This window comes from Aphelocoma coerulescens, chromosome 3 (assembly GCF_041296385.1).
Source record: "Aphelocoma coerulescens isolate FSJ_1873_10779 chromosome 3, UR_Acoe_1.0, whole genome shotgun sequence".
NCBI classification, from domain to species: Eukaryota; Metazoa; Chordata; class Aves; order Passeriformes; family Corvidae; genus Aphelocoma; species Aphelocoma coerulescens.
This window is the reverse complement of record NC_091016.1, coordinates 44,560,818-44,587,208: the sequence shown is the minus strand read 5'-3', so window position 1 is coordinate 44,587,208 and position 26,391 is coordinate 44,560,818. Positions and strand designations below refer to the sequence as shown.

The following is a 26,391-nucleotide window of genomic DNA, read 5'->3' as shown; positions in this document are numbered from 1 at the left end:
TCTAAACTATTACACATACAACAGATCAGCTATAACCTACCTGTCACAGATTCCGATCTGGAATGCTCTTCACTGTCTGAATCCTCCAGTAGGTCATCACTGAAAAAAATAATGCACGAATGACACCATGCACACTCTAACTGCATGCTTATTTTTAATTAAATTAGTAAAAATTAGGAAAAAAACCACGATGTGTACTAAAACTGGCCATTCCTTTTAGCCAGCATTGTTCATCCATTGATGAGTACATCACAGACACCAACAACATAAAGACTTTTTTCCTCCCTTATCAAACCATTAGATCAGATTTCTTTTTGTCCCATTCTACTACTGTATTGTACAATTCAGGCATAAATGGAATTAAAATGAAAGCCAGTTCTCAGGAATCATTCCAAGAAAAATAAAACCATACTATCAGGACATCTAAAAATTAATACTGACATCGTCAAATTCCCCAAAATAATCTCTGGAAAGTAGGGCTGACAGACTGGTCTTCAATTCTACCAGAGCGATTTTGAAGCTAGTAAAGAAACAAGGTATGAGTAGTGTGTTGGTTTTAAAAGTACTGCCAGATTAATCATTTTGTCATTAAAACAGATTCTGTTCAAGATACCTTTTCAGGAGAAATAGGTCCCTGAGTAGTTCTAAGAATATATGAATAATTAATGCATCTGACTTTTCTAATAAAAGAAATTATTTACTATTACAGGCTCCTTACACACAGGAAGAACAGTAATCCCTTTGCAGCTTCAGGTATAACTACTCAAAATACCAAGTCAGATCCTCAAACTTCACCAAACTGGATGCTTCTTCCTCATACCCAAGAAACAGATCTTTTTTGGGCCAAACCTGATCAACCTTCACTTCACAACACAACAGAGACAATTCAGCACTTTGACTCTCATCCAGCTTCCCCTTAAGCAGAGAAGTGATAGTAAACTTCATGTAGGTTAAATGAAATGAAAGGTGCTTAGTTCTGAGGAGCATGATCACACTGTCCTTTATCCAGCTCTTAAAATCAGTTTAATTCTTTGACTCTTAAGGAGTTCACAGCCCTAAAGCTACAGTAAGAGTCCAGGCAGCTGTTAGGCCCCACATGCAGATATTGCCCATGTCTTCAGAAGAGCAAGACTCATATTCGCTCTGCACTACTACAGATATCACACCAAGCTTAAAACCAAAGATTTACCTCCCTGTGCATGTAGCAGTATTCTTACTTTCTTCTTGCTGCTGAAGTTTAAGAAGAAACATTCAGAAAACTAGCAACACTCCCCAAACACCTTTTGTTCTAATTTTTCCAACAGTTATTCACTCTTTTGAGCTTTGGCAATACCAGACAAGAGTTCCCAGTAAGAGACTGTATGAAGCACGAGTGAAATACTCCTTTTCTCATGTCACACTTTCTAAGCACTGGCATACCCTGTAGCTTATCCAAACCCTTGCAACAGGACTATCTAATTGCTTAGAGTCTGTACACATGTATTAAAGGTACGCAAGGAAGTACAAATTCCTAGCACATCCACACAGTTTATTTTCAGAATGACGTAATCCAAATTATGGAGAACCAATCAGGGAAAAGCATGTTCCAGAAGTCCATGAGGAGCCTTTATTTTCAAAATCTGAAATGTATAATCCATAACTAAAATGAAAAGCTAATCCAAAACTTATATTCCTTTCTCTTTTTTCTCTGCCTCAGAAATATCAGCATAGGGCAGCAACGAGATCTGCAATCTCTCTGCTAGTGGAATATACAAACTAGAACAGCAGGAAACTGGCTTAAAAAATAGACATTTAGATTAGTCTTTTTCCAGTGTTCAGTTGTATACAAATATAGCGTGACTAAAAATATTATTTCCATGAAAAGAAAATTACCAATCTTACGTTTCATAAAGCATGACTTTGCTAAATGGCATGTAGCACTTACACAGCAGCATTTCATATTTCTAATTTTGTAGACTGGCATACCTGTCTCCTTCTAATTTTGGTATGTCTGAGCAGCTAGATGAATCTTCTAACCATGCTAGTGTTGGTCTCCTTGAGTCAACCCCTGAGCTCTGTTCTCCTGATAACATAAGTTGCTGCACAATAGCGGGATCATACGCATTGATTTCAAATTTTAAGTGGACCTGAGAAATAACAACAAAAACAGAAAAGGTATTTGATTTTGAATCAAGATTTGCCTAATCAGTAAAGAGTAGATGAAAAATGATTGTTTATATTGCATACCTTCATAAGTTTGGAAACATCCCATATGCAGATCTTTCCTCGTTTTGTTGCAGCAGCTAGAAAATGAGGGCAACTTCCAGATCCAAAGCAGGTTATTCTGTCAGTGCCATCTGTGCAGGGAAATTGTGCTGGACTTGTTGCCAGCGTGACTGAAAGAGGTACATTCTGAGTGTGCTCACCCTTGACAAACGGGCAGTTTGGGGAATGTCTCTCATGTTCAGACCTTTTCAGATTAAAAAAAACCACAGAAAATAATGATTTCTTACTGTGAAAAATACACACAGCATGTACAAGCTAAGCCCTAGAAGTGAAACTGAAACAGAACTATTTGAACTGTACTGCAGTCAACCATACAAGAGAGTTCTGAAGTTACTAACACAGCTTTCCCTGATTGTCAATAGCAGACTGTATTAAAGACTTTGATCACTCAATGCACTTTCATATTCAAATAGATCAATCTACACAGTGCTCTTAATACAATTAGTCCATTAAAAACTAATTGTTCTATAAGCAGTAGCTAATCGTGTCCCCATGAAGAAAAGCACATTAATGCACATAAATTAACGTACATTAAAACTCCAATGTTATGAGTAGCTTTAGAACCAATGTCTCATTTTTAGTTCTATATCCACAAATAAATAAATCAAAACTGAAAACAGTCCTAAATGTCACATTGACCCAGAAGCACGGAAAAGACCTAATCTTGATATACAACTAAGGCAGAGACATGACAAGAGCAATTACACAGCCACAAAATGTCTTGAAAATCCTAAGTGAAAGGAGTAGACAAAAACTATGAAGATAATATTACAAGGAAAAGCTTCCAGCAAGTCAGGAATCCAATGTGTTCAAGAAAAGATTATAAACTACCAACTATTCAAGAAAAAAATTACATTAAGAATTCTTTAATCAGTGTAAGGTCCCACATTTCTGTCACTATGCACAATTTTAGATTATTCAGGAAACTAGTAATGGATGCTGCAACCTCACATAAAAGGCAAATACATACTACATAGCCATGGCAGTTTTTGAACTTGGAAAGAGACGTGTTCTAGTCACAATCAAAGAGAAGGCTCAGTTTGGATCCCTGCACAGAAGTATTGGCTGACAACTCTCAAGGAGCAATTTGAAATGAAATAGCAAATCAGAATTAAGAAATAAATCCAACAACAAAGTTTTTGGTTTAGCATTACACAGAAATTTGATATAGTACATCAAATCTTTTTGTGATTTGTTCCATGGAATCATTTTAGAAAGCTATTTTTGTCAATGACTTGTCCTAAACTCACCAGAAATACCACTGAGCTATGCTGATTTTTGTCCTTCGAAGATTTCTAACCTCTTTAACACAAAATTAAGCCTACTTCAAACATCATTAAACTTACCAAGGTTCATCTGTAGGCTCCCAGCACACCAAGCACACACTACAGGTAAAGCACATGGCTCTGTCATCTCCTGATGAAGCAGGCTATGAAAATAGGAAGAAACACTTGAAATTTATTCAGCTATGTACTGTGAAAAACTTTTAACTAAGTGATCAAGTCCTTTCCTTCTAGTGACATACTAAAGCATCACATCAAACATATAAAAGGCCACAAAACATATACTACAAAGTGGCAGTATTTCACAATAAAAAAGGATACACATTACTATAGAAGAGATCCAGAACTAACATTCATGCAAGTCATTCGATGCAAACCACAGACACAGAACAGAAATTACTTTTTTTTCTTTGGCAGAAGTTCACAAAGTTCAAAAAATTTAGAACTGCAGCAGAATAAATGCTTGGATAAACACAGGTTAAAAAATATTCCAACTAATCTCTTAGGACATAAAGTATTCTCTATCACTCCTATGAAAAGAACAGTTGTTACTAGCTGAAGTAACTGAGGAAAAACAATCAAAATTTCCATTCTCTTAAAATTTTGCATTTTCATGACCTCATTTCAAGACATGCTTGGGAATATGCAGATGCAATTCTCACATATGAATTTCCTGCATTTCTCCTTCTGTACTACTTTAAGAAATCATCCAAAAAGTTAATCCACTTGCACCTGTCGGGCTTTGCAGCTGACATAATGAGGCAGACAATATTGCTGTCAAATGACAGGCACTGCCCAGCCATCATTATCTAAATCCATATTATAATATTTTTTTTTACGGCAGGAATAATTTCAAAAATGAAAAATGGAAATAAGCAAAAGTAGTGGAATAAAATGTTGAGGTGGTCTTTGTTCACTAAGCCTAACAATTTAATGTGATCTAGGACCTCTGTTTGATACAGTACCGTTCAAGTTCTACTAGAAAATATGGTTAGAGAACTCCAGTGCCAAGCTTATTGCTCTTTTGCTTTACTTGTACTATAAAAAGGATTATTTACTCAACAATCTAACAAGGAGAAAGACATTCTACATAACAACCAATTTCATCTTTATTACCATTGTTTAACTCTGATCAATCTGATATGTAGAAAAATTTTATATGCTCAAGTTCAGAACAGTATTTTCTGTGATCCAACCCAAAAAAAAAGAAGCAAACTCAAGGCACCGAAACCCCCTGAAACTTAAAAAAAAGAAAAAGAGCTAAATGACAAAGTTTTTATGGTTCATGCATAATTGAAAGAATCCATTAAAAAAAGAGGAAAAAAAAAACCCACCAAAAAACATCACCACCTTTTTTCCTCCACTGTCCCACCTAGAGAACAAATACTAAGTACAACTAAATCTTTTACCTGGTGATAGAATCCAGCTTGAGCCATAGGATCTGGCTGTGCCCACCGATAACCCACGTGAGGCCATGAAGTGAACGTCTCCCGTCTGTTAGCCTCACTATACATCAAAGACCTAGAAAGGTGAAAAACTCTACGTTACCCAAAGCTGCCACTTAAAATTTAAAACCTCACCTGTTTATGAGATACTTTCAGTGCTTTAGTAACCATTAGAAATAGCATGAATAGTTACCTATAACTTATACATAAAATTATAATTAACTATTACAGGAAAGTTACAAACTTCCCTCACTTGGGTGCTTAAAGTACATCCCCAGTAAAAAATGAAAAGCCATACAATAACCTACAGGCCTTAAAAGCATGATTAATAAAATAAGCTTCCAGGTAGCCTATTTGATCTACCAGCAGAAAAGGATCAAATACCCAAAGCTATTCTGCATCTAAGGAAGGTGGAGAATCTAGACCAAAAGAACTGCAAGAGAGTTGGATTTTTTTTTAACATGACAACTACTGCAAATATTTGGGGTTCTTAGTCAAATAGATATGAATATGCATATTTAAAAATAGTGTAAAGCAATATTTTAGGTTAACTGAATACATGGTACAACCCCCCCACAGTCACCACTCACCACATACTATAATACTTATAAATTTTAAACTACTAAGTCCCAAAATATGAACCCCTCTGCAACTCAACAGTTACAGAGCAAAGAAGTTCCTCTCCTTTCCACCTTCACTCAGTGCATGTCGCTCATCTGCAACAGTACATGAGAAATGAGTATCAGTTTTTCTTTTCCCTTGACAGGATTTTGTTCTCCCAAGAACTAGTGCTGCTGGATGGAAAGGTGCCTTATTTCCTGTTTTGGCTCCTCAGTTTCAGGAGATTTTTGCTGTCTTATAAAGGAATGGAAATATTAAAACATTTCCTGCCAAGGAAGTAATCTATTCTAGCAACACCCACATAAGAGCTATCTTAACTTGACATTGTACCAGTTCGAGAGACAGATCTTGGGAGAGCTCTAATCGAAATACAATATGGTGATGCACAGGTAGAACCTGAAGGCTTGGGAAGGGGAAGTTAAGAGATGTAATCAAATTGATTAAATTATTTGAGGTATAAGAAATGATAATACATTTGCAAAATTATATTTGTACAGACACTTTCAAGAAAGAATTAATTTACAGACTTAGAAGATTTACCAGTATTCTAACTAGTTTCAGCTTATGAAAGTTAAAAGAATGGATTACTTGCCTGTGTATACATGGCCACTTGGATCAAAAAGAGACGAAGCAACCATCTGATGTAAAATGTTCTCTGACCCCAAATACATACCAGGTGACTAGAGAGTTCAGAAGTAGCATATATAATGGTCTGAAAAGGTAACTTCCTAAACTTCTAAACCATAAAACATAGGTATGACTCTTTCTTGTATGAAGGAAAATGAATTTACTTCAGGATACAGTGTAGTATGTATTTAATGCTGCAATTGTTACCTTTCTAAAGTATATGTTGGGATTAAGAGCAAAGTGAATTCAATTTGCCTGGCATTAAAGTTGAAACCCAGACAGTCTTGTGGCATCCATAAAGGCTTTGTTAAATTCAGTAATATGTATGGCACAGCGTGCATTGAACAGTTAATTAGCTGTATGTGTAAGAGCAACAAAGCACAAATAGGATTAATTCTCAGGCAAGTAAGTTAAAGCCATCTAAGAGCTTATTCTGATACAACTAAGGAGTCAAATTCATCACTTATTTTGTCTTAATGTACCTGTCCACAGATCGTCCAGGTCCCACACCAAGCTCTGGCCGTGCGCTGGGTAAGAGGTAAGATAACCTATCCATCACAGAGGATGCTACAGGTAAGGCAGCAATATTTTGATTTATCTTCTTGAGTTCATTTACAATGGCACTGGCGACAGACTTCAAAACATGATGAGGAAGGTGGAACGTAACCGTTGCCCACTAAATAAGAAAAGAAGCGTCTACATTTTAAAATTTTAACATCTAAACAACAAACAGATCACAGAAGTGTCAAAACCAAAACTAAGCACGTTACATCAAGAAATACAACAACAGACACACAAAAACAACACATACGTAACGCAAGGAAAGTCAATAACTTCAAATTTTAAGCTTTGTCAGCAAGAAACTAACCGTGTTTATTCTCTTACCAAGTAAAGCTTCACACAGAAAACTAAGGAACAGATAATATACTACACTGTCTTCAACCAAAATCCACCACAATGAGTCACAGATTTTGCATGTTTCAGTGGCAGACACACAAATTAGACTTGGAAATCCGTGTCAGACAGTACAAAGTCTTACCTTTGCAACTTTATGATTTGCTGCTGTTTCATGTGAGGTATTTTTTAAGCCATCCTTCAGTTGAGTGATGAACAAATCATATCCCTCTGTGCTAGAAACATCTACTTTTTCTATGCAAGCAGATAACAGCTGCTGAGCCTAAAATGCAGATTTGCAAGCAAAGTTAGCATCCATGCTGAATAACTACAACAGGAATTACGCCTGTTTCATCACGCCAGGGAATGTCCTTTGCCATATCCTACTTTATCATACATTATATCAGCATAATTCCCATAAAAGATCCAGAGCTGAGTAAGATGTTCCAAATTCATAGGCCAGCCAATAGATAAACTTCAGCAATGGCAACAGTAATTACTACGAATTCCCTCAAGGGCAATATTACCAAATGTTAACAAGTCAGTCATAAAAGTTAAAACTGAAGATCTATTAAAGCAAGCAGTGAGGACACATCTATTGCCCAGTGCTTTCTCTTCAAAAGGATTCACTCAGCTTTAAGGACAAAAGTGAGAGCAAGAACAAAAGTCTTGACATTTTCTGAGTAGCTTTGTATCTTCAAAAAGGTAGATAATAATGAGAGCAACAACACTGCAACAAAACTAGAAATAAATTACTTAAAATGCTAATACAATGAAGGTGAAAAACAAGGCAAAAAAACTCCAGGCTAGTTCAGAAATTTGCTCTTAAAACTCAGAAATAATGCAGCAAGAAAAGAATGCTGTAAGCATCCATTTATAGACTTTTTCTTCCAAGTCTCATTTGTTTCGAGCTTATCCCGCTGTCGGCTAACTTCATGTTGACAGGTAAGATTTAAAAGGTATGCTTAATGTACAAGGCACAGAGTATTGTAAATCTGCTGTTAGGTGGGTTAACATCTGTAAAACATGATAGGAATTCTTTCAAGTTACAAACACAGGGAAATATTTCCCAAAGACAATGGTCAGACAGTCCTTTAAACAACCACAAACTGCTCAAAACAGAATGGACCAAATGGCCCCTTGGGTATGTCCTTGGGAAATTCAGGAGAAGAAAGGCTGAAATAAGGCAAACCAGTCCCCTAGCTAAGGTTGTATCAGAAGAACAACAAACAGACTGTGGTAGTTCCTAAATTTTAGTGTTCTACTGGTAATTCCAAATAGCATAGAGGTTGCTTCATAACTTGTTAATGCTGACAATTAGAAACGCATAAAGGTGCACTGCACTACCAGCAGATCAAACATATTAAAAGACTACTTAAGTGCAAAACTTTGCAGAAAAGTTCTAGAGACAAACAGAAACTAAACACCCTTCCTTGAATAAAAATTCTTGACCTTTCTATGATGAAAGAGGTGGACAGATGAGTTTGTATGACATTTGCTTAATATTTACTAAATTTTTCCAAGGTCTGGGTTACCGCCTCCTTAAAATTAAAAGTAAGAACTTAAGACAGATAATGTTTTGTCTTCTACCTCACTGATCTGGTGATGAACCTCCCAAAGCTATTCCTACGGAACTCCAAATTTCTTTTTCTACAGGAAATATCTTTACAAAGAAGTGCTGTAAATAAGGGTCTGTAAACTCTTTAGAACCAAAGAACATTTGTGCCAAAAAACTGGTTGTATTGAACCATATGAGACTGTAAGCCTGTCACAGCAGACCTTATGAAAGGTCCTGACCTCTGACACTTTCTTCACACTCAGCCACACATACCAAGATTCTTTAGTAACCCACAAAGGGTGTAAAAGTGATGCCAGTGGGCAGCAAGCCTGCAGAACCCAGGAAGCTCTCTTCAGAGACCTCTGTGAAACGTTTTACTGCTGTTATTCCTACTCAAGTCGCATAGCAAAAACCTCACACATAACACACATTCTTGATTCATAGGAAGCACCTGTTATTCAATACTTCAGGAACACATAAATAATCTACATCAATGCTGAGGATAAACAAATGCAACAAAATCTTAAGCATTACACTCTAAGCAGAAATGCCTACATTAGCTTCTCTTAAAGTGATACTAAATGCTCAAAGTACGAAGTACTGTGTTACAGCTGATCCAAACATAAAAGGGAAGCCAGGTTTGCACAGAAAAAAGTCTTCTGTTAGGCCAGCTGGCCTTGCTAGAAAACTTAAGATTCCAGCACTAATTCTTCACATGAAGAAACACTGTATTACCTGATTTTGTCTTTCTTTCCCTGAAACAACAACATAATCAGGGATACCTAACAGCCCAGACTGATTCCTAGAAGTGCATATAGATTCCATACACAAGCACTGACAAAGGTGGGGAAGTGAGTTCTTATCTGTGGTCACTAAAAAGTTCTTCCATCTGAAATAATGTGGTCTTGAGGCATGCTCTTATTTGTTTGAGATACAGGTAACTGTGAAAAGCTACAGCCCTATGACAGGTAATAACTAAGAAACTTTTCCATTACATGGTGTTAATGTCACTCTAGAAACCCAGAGACAAATATCTGGTTTCAGTACTTCTGACACAGGTATTTACATACCTCTTTTTGTTCCCCCCAATCTTACCTCTGTAACCGGCAATTCAAGCTGAACCACGTCATCTTGTTTTGAAACAGGCGTTTGCAGAGCTGTGTCTAACAGTAAGATACCATTGAGATCTTTCCTACATCCTACTGCGTAATCGTCCACAAAGATCACTTTATCCACAGCAGAAATATACTGGCATTTCACCCGTCCACCTGGTTTAGCTATAAAGGGAAAGACAAATGCAAGATCTAATTAGAAAAATGCTTTTATAGAAAAGACCTCTAATTTCTTTTTTGGAAAGTAATGTAACACTTTGGCAAAATCTTTACTTCTTGAGATGATCAAAACCTAGCATTTTAGCTACCACAACTTTCACCAAGCTTTTATATTTCCTACATTAAAAAACAAACTACCAAAATCTGTGCATCCCATCAATAACTACAACCATTTTATTCCTACAGTGGAAGTCATTACTTGAAGTCCTCCTCCTACCAGGAGACCAAAACTAGTGTTTTCAAGCTTAATGCAGATGCCTGGTATACTTGATACTAGCTGACAGTCAATAATAAGAACTAAATTGTACAAATCAGCATGATCACTGAGACAAAATTGCTAAATTACCATTAAGATTTATAAACACCATTTCATCCAGCAAAACAATAGTTAAGCTTCTCAAAACTAAGTACAGCATGCAACATGTACCAATGTGTGTGTGTTCCTTGAGACACTACAACAGCTAATTTCTGCTCTGTGCTGCACATGTGATGTCAGTAACAGGTTTGAGAAGTTTGGTGAAGGTAGAGGAAGACTGTCAGCAAATAAATAAGGAAAGGTTGTGGCAATGGATATTACCCCCAAAATGTTTAATGTTACTCAACACTATTACACGTCTAAAGCTGGCTTGACTGCAGAACCAAATGTAATTCATGTAAAATGCTACCTGCATAGAAGGTAAACTGCTTTCAATCACAGACAGTGTAAGCTGCCACTCCAGAAGCGGACTGTGTGTGCTATAAATATAGGGACACATTCTCCAATGGCAGCTGAAAATGCTGGATCGTCAACATAGATGGCTTCCTGTTGCACAGGAACAGGAGTTTCATTAAATTTTGCATTAGTCATGTCCTGTCCATGTTCTCCTCTTTCCTCAGGCACTGGATACTGTTTTTATTATAAATAATTTAAAAATCACCATTTTGGTAGCTAGCATACAGTAAAACATCCAGGTAAGGACACCTACATAATTCTGTCATCTTCACACTTTGATAGAGTTAAATGGAAATTAAAACTCCTGGAAATATAGGGCACATGAATCTGACCATATTACATTTGTGGTATCCTCTTTTTGAAAATGCAGGTCAAGAACAGTTGTCAGCTGCCCTTCCCACCAAGATTTTGGAAACAATGACTCATATACTCGCAAAACAAAGGACGTATGCCCTTGCCTGCATTAAGTATACTGCAACTGTAATCACTGATATAGCAGTCAGAAACGCTTTGAGAGTCCGGAATCACTTGATAGTTATGAAGTCGTTGGTCTCTGCTCACCAAAAAAGGTTTCTCTGAATGGCAAATCAACTAATTTCAAACTGTGTTTTTGCCAATACACTGGAGTTCTTCACACAAGACTTTCTACAGCCAACACAGCTGCAGGCAAGGAAGTAAATCATTCTACAGGAAAGTAACAGTTTTGACAAAAATTCAAATACATGTTTTAATATCTTTATAAGTTTCAACAATGTACTGGAAACTATTATGCAAATAAACTGAATGGTATCCGATGCACTAGACTAGAAACCTCAGCATGATGGTGTGTGCAGACTGTACAGTGTGATCCAAGGGATGGATCACTACAGGACACTTTCTTTATCCTATCACTTCTCTCCTTCTCCCTCCCAGAAAAAATGGGAAAAGCAGCTCACCCTTTCTGGCAGTGCCAACACCATGAACACTTTCTTTTGCACTTTCCTTATTTCCTGTCAAGCACAGGAGTATGCTCATGCCCTGTGACTAGGAGTTCAGCAGTGTGTAGGAGCCCCAGTCATTGTGGCTTTCCAGGCTAGACCATTCTTACTTTATCATTTCTGTAGTGATGTTAATGAAATCTCATGTCTAACGCAGCAAACTGCTAACATCCATTGAGTAAATGGTCCAAATCTTTAGAAGCCAATGAATATTACTAACGAGGCAGGTAACATAGTATTTTTACTCCATTACAAAACAAAAGAAGACGTTGTAACTACAGAACAAGAAATATATTGCCTACCAGCTGTGATTTTCCCTGTGCTGGCTAATGGTTGGTTACATTGACAGAAAGATTGGCCAAATTCTCTCTAGAAATTATTTACAGTTGCTGGTTTTATTTTATTTGAGGCACATAAAAACAAAACAAGCTCCCTTAGCCTAAGTCGATGGAGTTTCAAGGAAATGATTTGATCAATATTTAGTATTGTTCCAAAACCCAGAGAAACACATTCTGTAACTGACTAGTTTACACTGAATAGCCTCTGAGTTGCTGAGAAGCTTTTTTGCTAACAGGAGTTTAATTTTAAAAGTACACGAAACACATTTCAAGATGATTCTAATACTAGTCACATACTATAACACAGTCTACATATGGCTGATCATATGATTATAATAATAGATTGAGAACCAGGAAACCAAAAAATTTAGAAGTCACCACTACAGGAGTAGTAACCTAGAAGTTATGTCTAGAAAAGTTAAATCATCCTCAAAGCATTGTTAGAAGTGTCCTTTCTAACTCAGGATCAATATTTTACAATCTGCCAAAGGACTCTGCCAATACCCTTTGAAAAACATACTGGTGCCACTCTAGCATTATGTCCTGCCTGTCCAGCTGGACTAAGTTTACTAGCAATAAATAGTGATCTGCATCTTCACAAACGACAGCTCAAAAGTTTCATGTAAAATCACTAAATTACTTAAGGCAGATCATCAAAACCCAACTGTTACTCTCATTTTAGCTGAAATTTCTTCGGCTGTAATTTATTTTGGGTGGTAGGAAAAGAAGCAGTCATTCAAAGTTTCTAATGATTTTGATTTTCAGTCTTGGCATAAGTGAATCATAGCTTCTCCCAGTATCTCCAGCCTATCTGCTTAGGATTAAAAACAAAGCAACTCACGAAGAAGTCATTAAACCTTTTGTCAGTTCCTACGAGGAAACCTGGCAGGCTGCTAGCAAGCTAGAAGTGCAAATCCAATAGCATATTACATTGTGGTATGTCATCTATTACAACATTAGAACTAGCAACATAAAAACTTAAAACCAAACAAACATCAGACTGCAGAAATTAAGAACCTAAGAAAAGGAACATTTCATCACCTCCACCTTCTTTGTTTCAAACAATAAGAGAACAGCGACCAGCAATTTCCTGTGATCAAAATCTGACCTATGAGACTATTACAGAAAACAAACTTGTTTGGGGAATTCATACCAGTCCAAGCAGCATCTGTCGTGCCCCTTTGCCTGTGGGCATTAAGATGAACCAAACCAATTAGACAATTAGCCTTGCATTTCAAGGAGCAGAACAACAAAAAAGTTTGTCTCCATCTCTCTGTTAAAGATAGATTCAGCCTCAAAGCTATAGAGCTTAAGAGAAGTGGCTGTCACCTGAAAATGCTTGGCCACCATCATGAAGAGATGTAGATTAATGCGGGCAGTAACACCTTTATCTTTTGTGGTATCGAAAAAAAGTTAATTCACCTAGAAAATTGCTAGCCAGGAATGGTACTAAAACATACCGAAGTCAGTAATTTTCTTGACTAGAAGCTCCCAGTACAGAGCAAGAAAGCCCCTCCAATAGGTTCTAAATTACAGTAAACTAACACTTACCTGCAGCTATAAAGTGAGAGTGGTAAACACATGCATCATAGCACTAATTCCATAATGCAAAGATCCAAGTCCAATCAAACATCTAAAGGAACATTCATAACTTTGATCTATGGATGCCACTAGGTCTTTAAATTAAGAATTAAAGTAACATTTTTGGAGAAACAGAAATCCCATTAGCCCAGCAGAGCCGATACATTATGTGCACCAATACTGGTTTCTGTATTTTCAATTTAAACTAAAATATCTAAACAGTATCTCAGTACTCCTTTCAAAATACTGCAAGCATGGAAAAAACAAATGAATGAAGTTTCAGGAGATCAAAAGCTCCATCTATTCCATTTATTTTGTACCATAAGATTTTGAGCATCAAACTACTTAAAGAGAATCCAAAACTCAAGAAAAGGCCATGTTAGTGAACAGCAAAACTATCCTTTCCATTTGAGACAAAAACACTTCCTGCTAGAACCTCACTCAGCTACTTCTCATACATTTTTCACATGTACCTCGGATTAAAAAACTTTAGATATCAGTTGTCCTCACTTGCTACAAGGCAGGTGCCTTTCCTATTGCTACCACTTCATGTGATTACAAAACCAACTGAAAGTTAGCAAGTATAACACCTAATTATATGCTAGCTAAGCAACACATCTGCCAAGGCAAGCGTATCAGAACACTTGCAGTTTGAGGAAGTTCTGCAGTACAAATAAAAAAAGAAGAAAACTCTTGTCTTAAAGTTCACCTTGCTGTCTTAACTTGCTGTATTTGCAGGAGTCTATTTTGAACTAATACTACAGAAAATCACAACTACGAACAAGCTGCAATGGGGTCACACAAAAGAGGATAAAGAGTAAATCATTGCAAGGCTGGTCTGAAAATAAAGTTGTCTCCAAATTATTTCACATCAGTGCCTCCCAAATGAAACAAAGACATGGTGGTTATGAGCACTTGGGAACACCATAACAAGAAGCTGTCTAAGGCATGGCCAAATCAGGCCATGACTGCTCCTAATTACTGAATTTATCAGTTAGAGATTCTCCCTTGTTCCTCCTCTTCTCTTCCCCCGTGGGTACTTCCACAGTGTAGTTTTATCTTCCAGGTCCAGGCCCAGCCCCTTATTTCCACTAAATACCACCTCACCAAAGCAGTCTGCTGCCATCACAAAAGCACTCCATGAGCCCCTCCTTTCCCCAAAACAAAAACACACTCAAACTTGAGGAAAGGATAGAAAGGAAACTGTAAAATGAACACAAGTTCAAGTTCCTATTTTAGACAAGTTACATAAATAGCTTAAACCAGGTATACACAAGCAACATTTTCTCTTTTAGACTTCACTATATACACACAACTTCATCTGCCACATCACCTGGAAGAGCTGTCCAAAATGACTGAATAAAGAAAAAACACACTAGAGCTAAAGCAGGAAAGAAAACTAAAAATGTTCTCCAAACAGCAAGAATATTGAAGGAGACAAATACAAGTGCCCTCAAACTCAAACTTATTTGCCAAAACTGGATTTAGTTAATAAAAAACAAGACACGTGATCTAAAGTTCATCTTCTCTTTTGGCAACAAGCAGGACAGAGTTGCTTCAGCATCAGTTTCATTATATGATAGCTGGTTTTAATAATCCTTATTAATAGGAAGATGTGTTATCTGGGCCAAAGCACTGGAGACTGCCACATGAATATTAACTAGATGTGTCTGCTCAAGCAACTACTAACAGAAACTAACACTAACACTTAAAAGGTTTCAGAACATAAACAAAACCCCACTGAGATCATGACAGTTCGTATCTCACTCACTTTGCAGGCACAGAGTCTTCTTCCACTCTACAGACTCAAAATGAGAGTGAATCAGCAGGCAGACACTGGTGAGCTCTTTGTGCCCGTGCTCTTTGTGTGGTTTCAGATCTCCATGTATCTGACATCACTGCCACCTTGTATGTACAGAACACAGCTGCTCACAGAGCTTTACGCCGTTATCCCAAGAACAAACTAGGAGAGATTTCACAAGGCATTCTAGAATCCTTCCTGCAAGCCCTGGTAAACCGTGAAAATGTAAGTCTCTACAATTCTTCTGCAAACACCTCACAGAGGGCACATTCTTCCTCAAAATTTTTCTTAAAGTGAAAGATGATGAAAAAAATTCAGGAAAGTTGTCTTTCAAAAAGTACAGACAGACAGATTCCACAGCTTCCACCCAGAATCAGACGCAGGCAAGGAACACTTCACAGCTCAGTAACAGGAAGTTCCCGTTCTTCAAGTGCTAGTCCCATCACAGCATTTCACAACAAAGAAACTTTGCCAGATGAAATTTTACTACCAGTTCCTCTTTTGGTCCCTAAAGTGGCATCTGAGTTCACCCATTATGTATCTTGCAGTCTCTGCAACAGGAGAAAACATCTTCACATATGGCACTTTTTGAACTCCCGAGACTGTCTGGCAGGAAATGGTTTAGCTTCTCCCCCTTCCAAGCCCCAATATTGTAAGGAGATTCCAAGACGTCATGCTGGGAGAAGCAGCAAGTTCTCAAAAGCAGATGGGTGGGTTATAAGACAAGTGAAAAACATTGTCACGTGCAAAGTTAGTCATTAAGGATACAACACCTAGCTGGCAACCAGTTATGAATGGCATTCAACAAAGCTTGATATATGGTTCACTACCTTCAGCAATGGCTTGGATGGTGGGACAGGCTGCCCCTTTATTTAGACTACGGATGACACCAACAGAAGATGACTGAGGGCAACTGATGCATTAAACGGCAGGGCTGCCTTTTACAAGGATCTCAAAAAGACAGAGGAATGGCTCAACACTGATCTCCTGCTGTTCAATGAAGACAAATGCAAAGTGTTACACCCAGAATGGAATATAACCCCATACATCAAGAGAAGCTGAGGACCAATTGTCTGGGTGGCAACCCAACAGAAAGAACTTGGGGATCCTGATGCACAGGCAGAACATGAGGCAGCAATGCATCCTCGCAGCAAGTTACCATAGAGGGAACCACAGGAAAAGATCAGTCTCCTCTAATCAGCAATAAGCCCACATCCAGAATACCACTTCCATCTTTGCTCCTCCACCTGAGATATCAGGACATATGTGAGAGTCCCATGAAGGGGGGTACTAAGAAGTTAGAGGGCTGGAACATACAACATGTGGGGAAACACTAAGATGACTGGGCTTGTTTAGCCTGCAGAAAAAAAGGTTTAGGAGAAAATCTAAAAGCAGTTTTCCATTACTGCAGCAGTAGTTCAAAAGCTATTTTAGACTGCTGAGTTACTACCTATCTTTCTCTTTTGGACATTACTTAAAAAAAAAGTACTGAACAGAGAAGCAGCCACAGTGGATCAGAGAACAATGCTCATAGCAGCACATTTTGTCCAAGACAGTGGTCTAAACCAAGTGGCTAGTGAAGAATTTAAGAAAGGTAATCTACACAATGGTTCTTTCCTGTAACACTCCCAGCCCCAGTGCTTAGGGACCTTCTGTGCCAAAAGGGATTTCGGTTATTATAGTGAGCTTTGATAGGTTTTTCTTCTATCACTTTGTCCAACAGTGTTGTAATTCCACAAACATATAGCATCCACAATGCCCTGCAGCCAGGAACTCCATATTTTACTATTTCACACAGTTACTTCTTGGATGCCCTCCATTCCTGTACTTGAATAACCAACTCCCAATTTTCACTATTCACATGCTCTCACTCTCCTACCTCCCCATTCCAAATCATCCCCATCATCTTTTTCAGACTGAATACTGTTTCACTTACATAAAACAGTCCACACCTTAAGTTTCTAGTTCTGTTACACGCTTTTTGAGACAGAAATACAGCACACATAGAGACATTGAAATGGACATATTATTAGCTGAGTTCTTGACAACTTCTCTAGCATTTGCTTATACAGCAACTACTGAGCATTAAGATGGTATTTCATATTCCTAGCACAACTCCAAAATCTCATTCTGGCATTATGAGTTAGTTCAGACCCCAGTACCCCAGGCTAACACTCCACTAAATTCTTATGAGTATTTCAAGTTTATTAAATGCATTCTCACAATCTCCTACTAATTACTTCTACACAGGGAAGCTGAAGTAGAACAGACTAGATTCATGCGCGTTTAATTTATATTTAAAAGTGAAACTATTCTTTAGGATGTCTTTTCAAATTCTTCAGAGAAGCTGGCAAAATTAAAAGGCCTTGTATATTTTAAACACTTATTTTCAGCATAAGAGTATTTCAACATGGTGATCACTTAAGTTAAACCTGAGTTCTGTCACTAAAGAGGGACATTCAGAAAAGCTACCTCAAGCCTGGCCTTGCCAGATGCCTTCTGCAGGTACTGGGAAGCAGGTTCCTCCACAGATTCAGAATAAGGACTTTTCCTTTCTCATTATGGCACGGGTAGGGAACCTGAGATTATTTACTGGAAAATGCTGGTCTTATGACTTCTGACTCACAAACGCTATAGGAAACTGAACAGGAAAAATCCACTATTAAAAAAAGTTTATCAAGCAGTGTTACATATCATTTACATCACAACATAAATCTAGGATCCTGCAGAAGACAGGTCAGCCAAGTCTACCACAGCATTTCTCCACATTAGCCACAGTGCCTTCTTGCTGTCCAATTAAACACTCATTTCCAGTCTTCACTGCCATCTTCCCAGCTGCCTAACCCTTTCCCCATTGTCATTCAGGCACTCCATCATAGTTCTCAGTCCCACCCTTCACCCTCCCAGCTCTTCCTTTCAATACGGAGTTTTTCACAAATCTTTGTAGCCTGTTGCCCAATAAACAGAGTTTACCAAACTGTTCTACAGCTGCCAACTGCAGTGATGAGATCCTGATTGCTTCATGCTCAGTCAGATCAGGGAAGTGCAGTGGATCAAACAGCTTTTCCTTCCGAAACTGTACAGGGGACTGAAGAACTGCTGACAGACCGTACGCTATGCAAGCCTTCATTAACCAGCACTTGTGATTGGATGTCTTCACTAATGCTACCAATTTTCAAGACACCTTAAGCAAAGTCCCTCTTAAATCACACACTAAAAGGTTATCAATACTCACTGAATGGCTCTAGCAAATACCTCAAGAAAATTTTAAACACAATACTGTTTATATTGATGTGACAGATAAGTTATTATTTCCATAATTTTACACTTTTAAACTTGTTATGCACAATGTTTATTGTCTATCATCTTCATCTGTGGAGTGCTCTTTCCCCAACATGCACAGGAATCTTCAAAATAAATGTTCTGCAGACTTTCTGTCTACTTTTTCACTAGCAGCGTACACTGGGTCCTTACCAAACCTTGATACTCTTCCCAAAGACAAGGCAGCAAAGGACTTGCAAGTGTTAGTATTCATGTGTACTTCAAAAATGAAAGAACTCAGAGCAATAGCTTCTCTTTCTTGAAACCTCTACTTGGTGACAAGCACTCATCTGGTGACTGCAAGCAGTCGGTGCAATTAAGAGAGCATTAACTATTTAAAGGACAGCTTTCTAACAGCAGAAAGCAATACTGTGGCATCACTTAAGAGCCATCAGGAAAGTGAACTGACCAATGTGTAAATTTTTTATTTACAAATTTTTAAAAAATGGTGAGAAGTTACTGATCCCACTGGAACAGACAACATGCAACAAGCTATCTCGCAACATGACCTGGGACAGTCTGATACACTCAAAGGTCCATGAGTCCACATGATTGCAAGCCTTACTTCCATCTTCAAGATAGCCTAAGAAACACTTTTGAAATACGTCACACTGTTCAGGGAAAATTAAAGAATGCTTATAAAAACAAGGATGGACAGCTTTGTTTCCTGATTTGAAAGTAACTTGGAAAGAAAAACTGAAATAACAGATCAACACCATACCAAAACAATCAGAACTAATCATTATTAAAAAAGAATTAAAGTGAATCTTCATCTAGGACAGATTTTTCTTATATTCTGTCTTATAAAACTTTAGATGTTCTATTTCACTTAAGTTATGGATACCAGTGCAACAACAACCACAAAAACATAATTATAAACAGTGTAACTGAAGTCTCAGAAAGTGGTTCTACTGGGCCAGCTAACATTATGGTGGGCTGCCAGAAAGGACCAACTCTAGGACAAGACAGTATGCTAGATCCAAACCACTGATAACCAGGATGTTCAGAATAGTAAAAGATCAGGCTTTTAAAGATTACTAAGGTTGGGCAATCAGTAAAAGCCTTCTCCATGCTTTCATTACTTTAAGTCCAACAGAGATTCACCTGCTTTTATCCATAATGTTGTGGACTTGAACTATCAGTTACCTGTCGGAATACATTTCTGCCAAGTTTCTTCTACATCTTACACAACACGGTAAACAACATAACCGGGATCTGAGCTGAAGGGCTTATCACATAGACATATTAAAAGCTGTCTTGACCAAAATTGCATAATAATCAGCACTGAGGTGAAAGTCAGTTTTTTTCCCTGAGAAACCTCCATATCAATGAGAAATGCTTTAACTACCTGTGAGACAATTAGGGCAGGAGGTCAAAGTTCAAATCGCTGATACAAATCCCAACACAGTGTTTCCTCTCCAGGTCACTACAAAGCATTTCAGGATTTATCTTCCTGCAGAAGACCTTTTTTCAAGGTTCATATGCAGAGGTGTAGGAAATTTCCGATTATCTGACATTAAAGCATTCTGCAACCTTTAATATTGCACTGCTGTTGCAATGACAGCCATGAATCCATCGGTCCAGATATGAATGATCTGTCAATAAAATGAAAAAATGTTTTGTGATCATGCATGGCAACATAACATATTGCCTGCATTGCTGCCTGTTATAACTTCTGAATCCCTGCATGAAATATACACATGCAAACATCCCTTTAAAGCCATGTGAAAAGAAAAGATCTCTAATTTTACTCTATTGTAGCTTCTGCAGAAGATAATCCAGATGTGCTTCAACAGAGCTTGGAAATACCAATTAACAGCATCTTGACAGTCTGGCAAGACGCTTGGTAAGTAAGAAGGGATATCTGACATACTCTGATTAAGGTAGCAGACAAATGGAGCTCACAGCAGCCTAGAGTCTTTGCTAGTATAAAACACTGAACCCAAATCTAAGAGTTCTCCTATTCTGTTTTCTCAAATGCTTAAGGCACCTCATGAACGATCTTAAGATCATATAAATCAATGAAATTATCACTTTAAAAAGTATTTCACCCAGATTAGCAGTCACCCAAGTATGCTCAAATCCAAGGTATGCTGCAGCAGATCACTAGATTTGACAATATTCTCTATGTGATGAGAAATTCTGTATTAAGAGCAAGGGGCTTCATTATTGTCTTTGTTTCATAATGGAACAGAAGAATGTAAGAAACAAAAAGATGGAAGAAACTCGCCCCAATTTTGAGGAACGAAGGAGAACTTGAGCAGTACTACAAGTGAGCTTCAAACAGCTGAAACTGTTGATGGTGTCTTCAAATAAGTCAAGTGTAGAATTGGATGACAGTATCCCAACAGTTTCTCCTTAAAGATTATTACAAGAAGCGTAAATTCCCTCTATGACTTCCAAGTTGCAAAAAAAGAATCTTCTCCTCTTGTTTTGCCTTCTGCATCACATGGAAAAGAATCAGAAAGAAACAGAGCTGGATACCCCTTGAGAGATTTCCAAGCCACTATAATTTGAAGTTAGACAGCTAAAGAAAAACAAGACTTCCCAAAAGGGAACTCTGACAGGAATGCAGTGGTGTTGAACTTGCTGGCACAGGTGAGCCTCCTGGGCTGGGATCTATTTACTTCTAAATTCTTCTGACAAAGGAAGAGCCCTTGAGGGCCTCTGATGATAACACAGAATCTCTGTTTCCCCTGCAGGAACTGGTATATACGTACCAAGAACAGATCCTTCCCCTACAGATTCAGAAGTCTGTATTTTGATTCCTGTTAGGGCCTCTACAGTAATTTAGAAGGCCTTAGCTACAAAACACTGCATTTTAGCGAAAGAGGCTCTGAAGTTACTGCTACACCAAACTAATCTAGAAATACCTGCTGGAACATTCAAGATGGTCACTGTCCATCTGACAGTACATTTTAGTTTCTTATTCTAATCCTGCCCAAGCTTCTCTGGGAATCACAGCACTCTCCCAGTTCAGGCAGTTTTTTTATTTGTAAATAGAAGGAACTGATAAATCAAACACCTCTGTGAACACTAAAAGAGTCACTCAAGACTATTGTGGAAGTTTGTTTAGATTCTTCAGGGGGTTTTTTTGGCTGGCTGTTTTGGTTTGCTTCTTTTGAGGCCCAGGAAAAGACTCATCTTTAGTGCTGTATTTGGAGATTGCTCATTTATGCTTTTTGGCTACCAGTGTTCAACTTGAAACTGAAACCACAGAAATATTTAAATATCTAAGAGGGAAAATAAAGTACTTGATAGACTTGCACGACAGATTCAAAAGTAGTCCTGACTAACCACTACTAGCAAATAAACAGAAATGCGGAACATCCAGAAATTACAAGAATTCTCCTTGCACTCCCAGTCTGGTTCTCTGAAATGCACAGTGTGCATGCAACAGTCTTGACAGAATAGAAAGAACAACCTTGTGACCGGGTAAGACAGAGCTTAATGTTAGTGTCACCTGATTTTCCCCCTACTTTTATGCACTACAGCGCTCTGGGCTGTTGCAAATGATCACCTGGTCCTCTTGAATAGGTCTACAGGGCTCATACTGGAAACAGATTAAAGATGATTACACACTTTCAAGAGACAGAGCTGCTGAATATTCGACATGGTATAATAATAACCATAATCCACACTGAATTCCTACAGACTGGGCTCAGAACAATCCCTGGATCACCACATACATTAGATCAATGATATTCACATGAGGAACTGAAGCACACAGACCACATCCTAGTGTCTGGACCCGATCTATAACTGAACTGTCTTTTGGCTGTGAATATCTTGCCTTGCTCTTTTACACACCGAAGAGCAATCTGCATTTCTGTTCTAATGAAGGCAGCCTCCACTGCTCTACCACATTCAGCATTCCACAGGTTCAATCTTTTCACAGAGAATGAGCTCAAAGCTTAATATATATTTCCGCAGTGAACTGTGACTGCAAATACAAAACACACTGAGGCTTGGTGGTGTTTCTTTTTCTCCCCTATCCCGCCTTGACAGGAGATTCTTTTCCTGGCTCTGCTTTCTAGAGAGAGGCCAGCTACACTTTGTTTTTCTTTGGGTAACAAGCAACAGCATTTCTGTCCAACATAAATCTTTTGGCAAGGCAGAAGACCTGCAGCCTCAATTACCAAGGAGGACAAGCAGTCTCCCAGGAGAAGCAGTTTTAATTCCTAGAGACTCTATTTTTAGTTATAGCACCAGAAGTCCCTGAAGCAACAATATCCTTTGACCTGTCATTTATGGCAGGGGAGGGAGCAGGGGCAGAGTTGGTCTACAGGTCTGAGTGTCCAACTACTACTATCTTACATTAAAAGAGCTCATGCTGTACAGTGCAGGCAGACATCAGAGAGCAGCTAAATTCCCTTCTCCTTCTCCTCCCAAAGACGGGAGGAAGAGAAAGAGAACAAGAGTGAACAGCATTGCTAATAGCCGCAACAGACACCAACCACTGAGATGAACCAGATTTCTGACAGGCATGCCAGTTTAAATCTGTAACAAAATTCATCTGAAGTTTCTTCAAACTAAACTAAGGTTATCATTTTTTTTCCAGTAATATAATCATCAGCTCTACTGCACAGATAAAATTTGGGAAGATTGCAAGCAATTCTGTTGTTTTATGTGAGGAGGAGTAGAACCCATCTTTTACAGCCATGCTGTCACAGAGAAGACTGACACTAAAGGAAGTATACATGACTGAATGTACGTAGCAGAAGCAAAGCAATATGTTATTTTCAAATAGTTACTATTTAGGGGAGAATTGCCATTAGCATTTTGAATACTGAGTCAAATTCTTTTCCAAGGATTCTATCACAGCAAAGTGTAGAATCACTTTGATTTACAGTTCACTTCCTTTTCTGTATCTGAGAATTAAACATCTCCTACACCGACAGCCAATTACAAATTAAGTTCTCTATTTATGCCCTCTTCATCTGCAACTTAAAAGCGATTATAAAATTCCTGCAATAGCTTGAAGAAAAGAAAGTTATTAATAAAAAAAGCACTTTAGGAGACAACATGGTAGAAGGGAATAACAGAAGCAGAGCGATCTGAATCCTCAACAATGCAGGAAAGATCACACGAGACCCTAATTCTCCATGCAAGCAATTGACAACAAAAGCAGTTGACACCTTCTTAATAATTCCACAGACCTTTTTTTTTTTTCAATTGTCCCAAACGCTTAACCTTTACATACAATGTATCAACTTTGAGTTATGAAAGGAAATCAGCAATTTTTGTCCTGTACTCTTCAGTTTGACATTGCAATACAGTTACTGGTTTTCAAGGTGAAAGTGTACATACTGCCTAAGCTATGGCATTCCCATGCACTTCTTGGCATTACTGTACCATGTTCAGGCAACAAACAACCTTTCACCACCACCACTCAGCAAAGCAACATCTTCTTAGCATGACAAAACTGCAAGGAGAACCTGAACATGGATGTACACAACTGGTAAGAAACCTATCTTTCTATTCCAAGGGCGGGACTCACAAGGAGACAACCCTACCCACCACCAATACTCTGACAAGTGCCACAATTTAAAAGCCATTAATGAACAAGGAACAAAAACTGTTAATGGCATATGGATCTTTTTCTACAGAGCAGCCAGTTTACTAACAGTGCAAAAACACTAATGATCAACAAATGAAGTTGCTTCATAGTTTTGGAGATGCTACAGTCTAACCCTCCACAAAGCCAGTACACAATCATGCCTCCTGAACATAATAGCAGGGATATGGTTACTGCCGCCAGAGACAGCCAAGACAGTCAACAGCCTGAGGAACTATCCAAATACATACAAAACCATATCACCAACTAACTTCATGAAGGATTCTGATCTTAAATAGTTTTAAGCCATAGAACAAATGACACTTTTAAGCAGTAAACCTTCTTAAAAAAACAGAGCAAGGCTCAATAAATAAATTAATACAGTATCACATATCAATAAGAACTAGAGCTATGCCCGTCCTGCCTAACATGCTGCTTCTAAATCTTTGGAAGGTTCAACGTTACGTGATCCACAACACCACCTGCAAAACCCAAACTAAAAAATACAACCCTATACATCGCAGCCTTCCATCCCCATTTAATCTTTTAGTAACGATGCCAATATGTTTTACAGAAATAAAACGCCTCGGCGCTGTCTACATGAGTATCTCTGCCACAAAGAGTAGGAACACAGAATCACAGCCTCAGTTAGGTTGGAAAAGACCTCTGAGATTCACTGAGTCCACTACGACCAAACACCACCATGTCAACTAGACCATGGCACTCAATGCCAGGTCCAGTCTCTCCATAAGCATCTCCAGGGACGGCGACTCCACCACCTCCCCGGGCAGGGGAGGCCGTTCAGGCCAGAAGAACAAAAAGGGGTGACAAAGAGCCGGGGGACCTCCCGGCACCAAGGGCCCGAGCCGAGGGCGGGCGCTCCTTCCCGAGGCTGCCCTGGCCCGCCACGACACCTGTTCCGCGGCGGCCCCGCTCCCCGCTCACCGCCGAGCGCCGACGCCTGCAGCGTGGCCCCCGAGGTGCCGTCGATGACTTTGATGGCGCCGCGCGCGGTCACGGCCAGGATGGCGTTGAGCGCCGGGTGGTAGCACAGGCTGCAGAGCCCGTCGGCGTCGCAGCGCAGGCAGCCGTCCCGCAGCAGCAGCCACTCGCAGGAGCCCGGACCGGGACCGGGCCCCGCCGCCGCCGCCGCCGAGGAGCAGGAGGCCGCCGCAGCCATCTTCGCGGCCGCCGCCGCCGCCGCCCTCAGGACAAGAGGCCCGGGGAGAGCCGCTCACTGACAGTCCCTGGAGCCGCCGCCGCCAGTCACCATCCGGGTCCGGGGAGAGGGGGAAAGGGAGAGCGCCCGCGTGAGCGGGAAGTGACACAACCGCGCCGGATGCGGAACCGAGCAGCGGCGGCCCGGCGGGGGGCGGGGGCGAGCAGCGGCTCCGCGAGGGGCGGGGCGGGGGCGGGGCCGCGCTGCTCCCCGCTGCGCGCGCGTGCGCACTGCCCACCGCGCTCCCCGCGCCCCCCGCGCGCCCACACGGCCCTGGCTCTGCTCCGGCCGCAGCCCCAGCGCGGCGTTCCCGGCCCTCGCCGCTGCCGTGTCGTTACCGCTTCGGACAAAAGCTGGCTCATAAGCGGGCAAGCGAGTTCGCCGCCCCCCGCCTCGGGGAAACCGGAGCGGGGATTTGTGTTTCATACCCCGGCTCCGACACTGGTTCTGCTTCTGAACCCGAGCGGTGCGAGAGAGCCTCAGTGTAAGTGGCCTCAGCGCCGGTACGGAGTGACAAAGCCACAGAGCCTCTGCCGCGGCTCCGTCGAGGAACGCACGCTGCCCTTGGAAAAGGTGTCCCTGGTCCCGGGCGGGGAGCACGGAGCCATTGCACCCACGACAGCATTTTGCTCTGAAGCAGTGCCTCAAAAATGACATGAGTTTAATAAAACATCTTGTACTTAGTTGGGATTTCCCTTTTTCACCCACTAAAATAACAATTCAATTTGTATAGCTCAGCCTACCTGTACGCATTACTTTATGTGCCACAGGCTTTATTTTATCCAAATGACGAGTTAAATATTTCACAAAGCTTTTAGGCTACTGATGGTCTTTAAGCTAATTTTCAAGTATAAAGTTTTC

The 26,391-nt window shown here is 39.6% G+C and overlaps 1 protein-coding gene across 5 annotated transcripts in view; it reads right to left on the bottom strand.

Moving 5' to 3' along the window:
- Positions 1-25,565, bottom strand: part of BIRC6 (baculoviral IAP repeat containing 6) — a 179,454-nt gene extending 153,889 nt beyond the window's left edge. For all 5 annotated transcript variants that reach the window (XM_069010018.1, XM_069010020.1, XM_069010022.1 and 2 more), the window contains exons 1-9: positions 25,257-25,565; positions 9,789-9,970; positions 7,281-7,418; positions 6,724-6,917; positions 4,958-5,069; positions 3,612-3,694; positions 2,227-2,449; positions 1,966-2,126; positions 41-99 (exon numbers count right to left, since the gene is read on the bottom strand). In XM_069010018.1, coding sequence (XP_068866119.1) covers positions 41-99; positions 1,966-2,126; positions 2,227-2,449; positions 3,612-3,694; positions 4,958-5,069; positions 6,724-6,917; positions 7,281-7,418; positions 9,789-9,970; positions 25,257-25,491 — 1,387 coding nt within the window. In that variant the 5' untranslated portion in view covers positions 25,492-25,565. The remainder of the gene's footprint in view (positions 1-40; positions 100-1,965; positions 2,127-2,226; positions 2,450-3,611; positions 3,695-4,957; positions 5,070-6,723; positions 6,918-7,280; positions 7,419-9,788; positions 9,971-25,256) is intronic.
- Between the last annotated feature and the right edge of the window lie 826 nt (positions 25,566-26,391).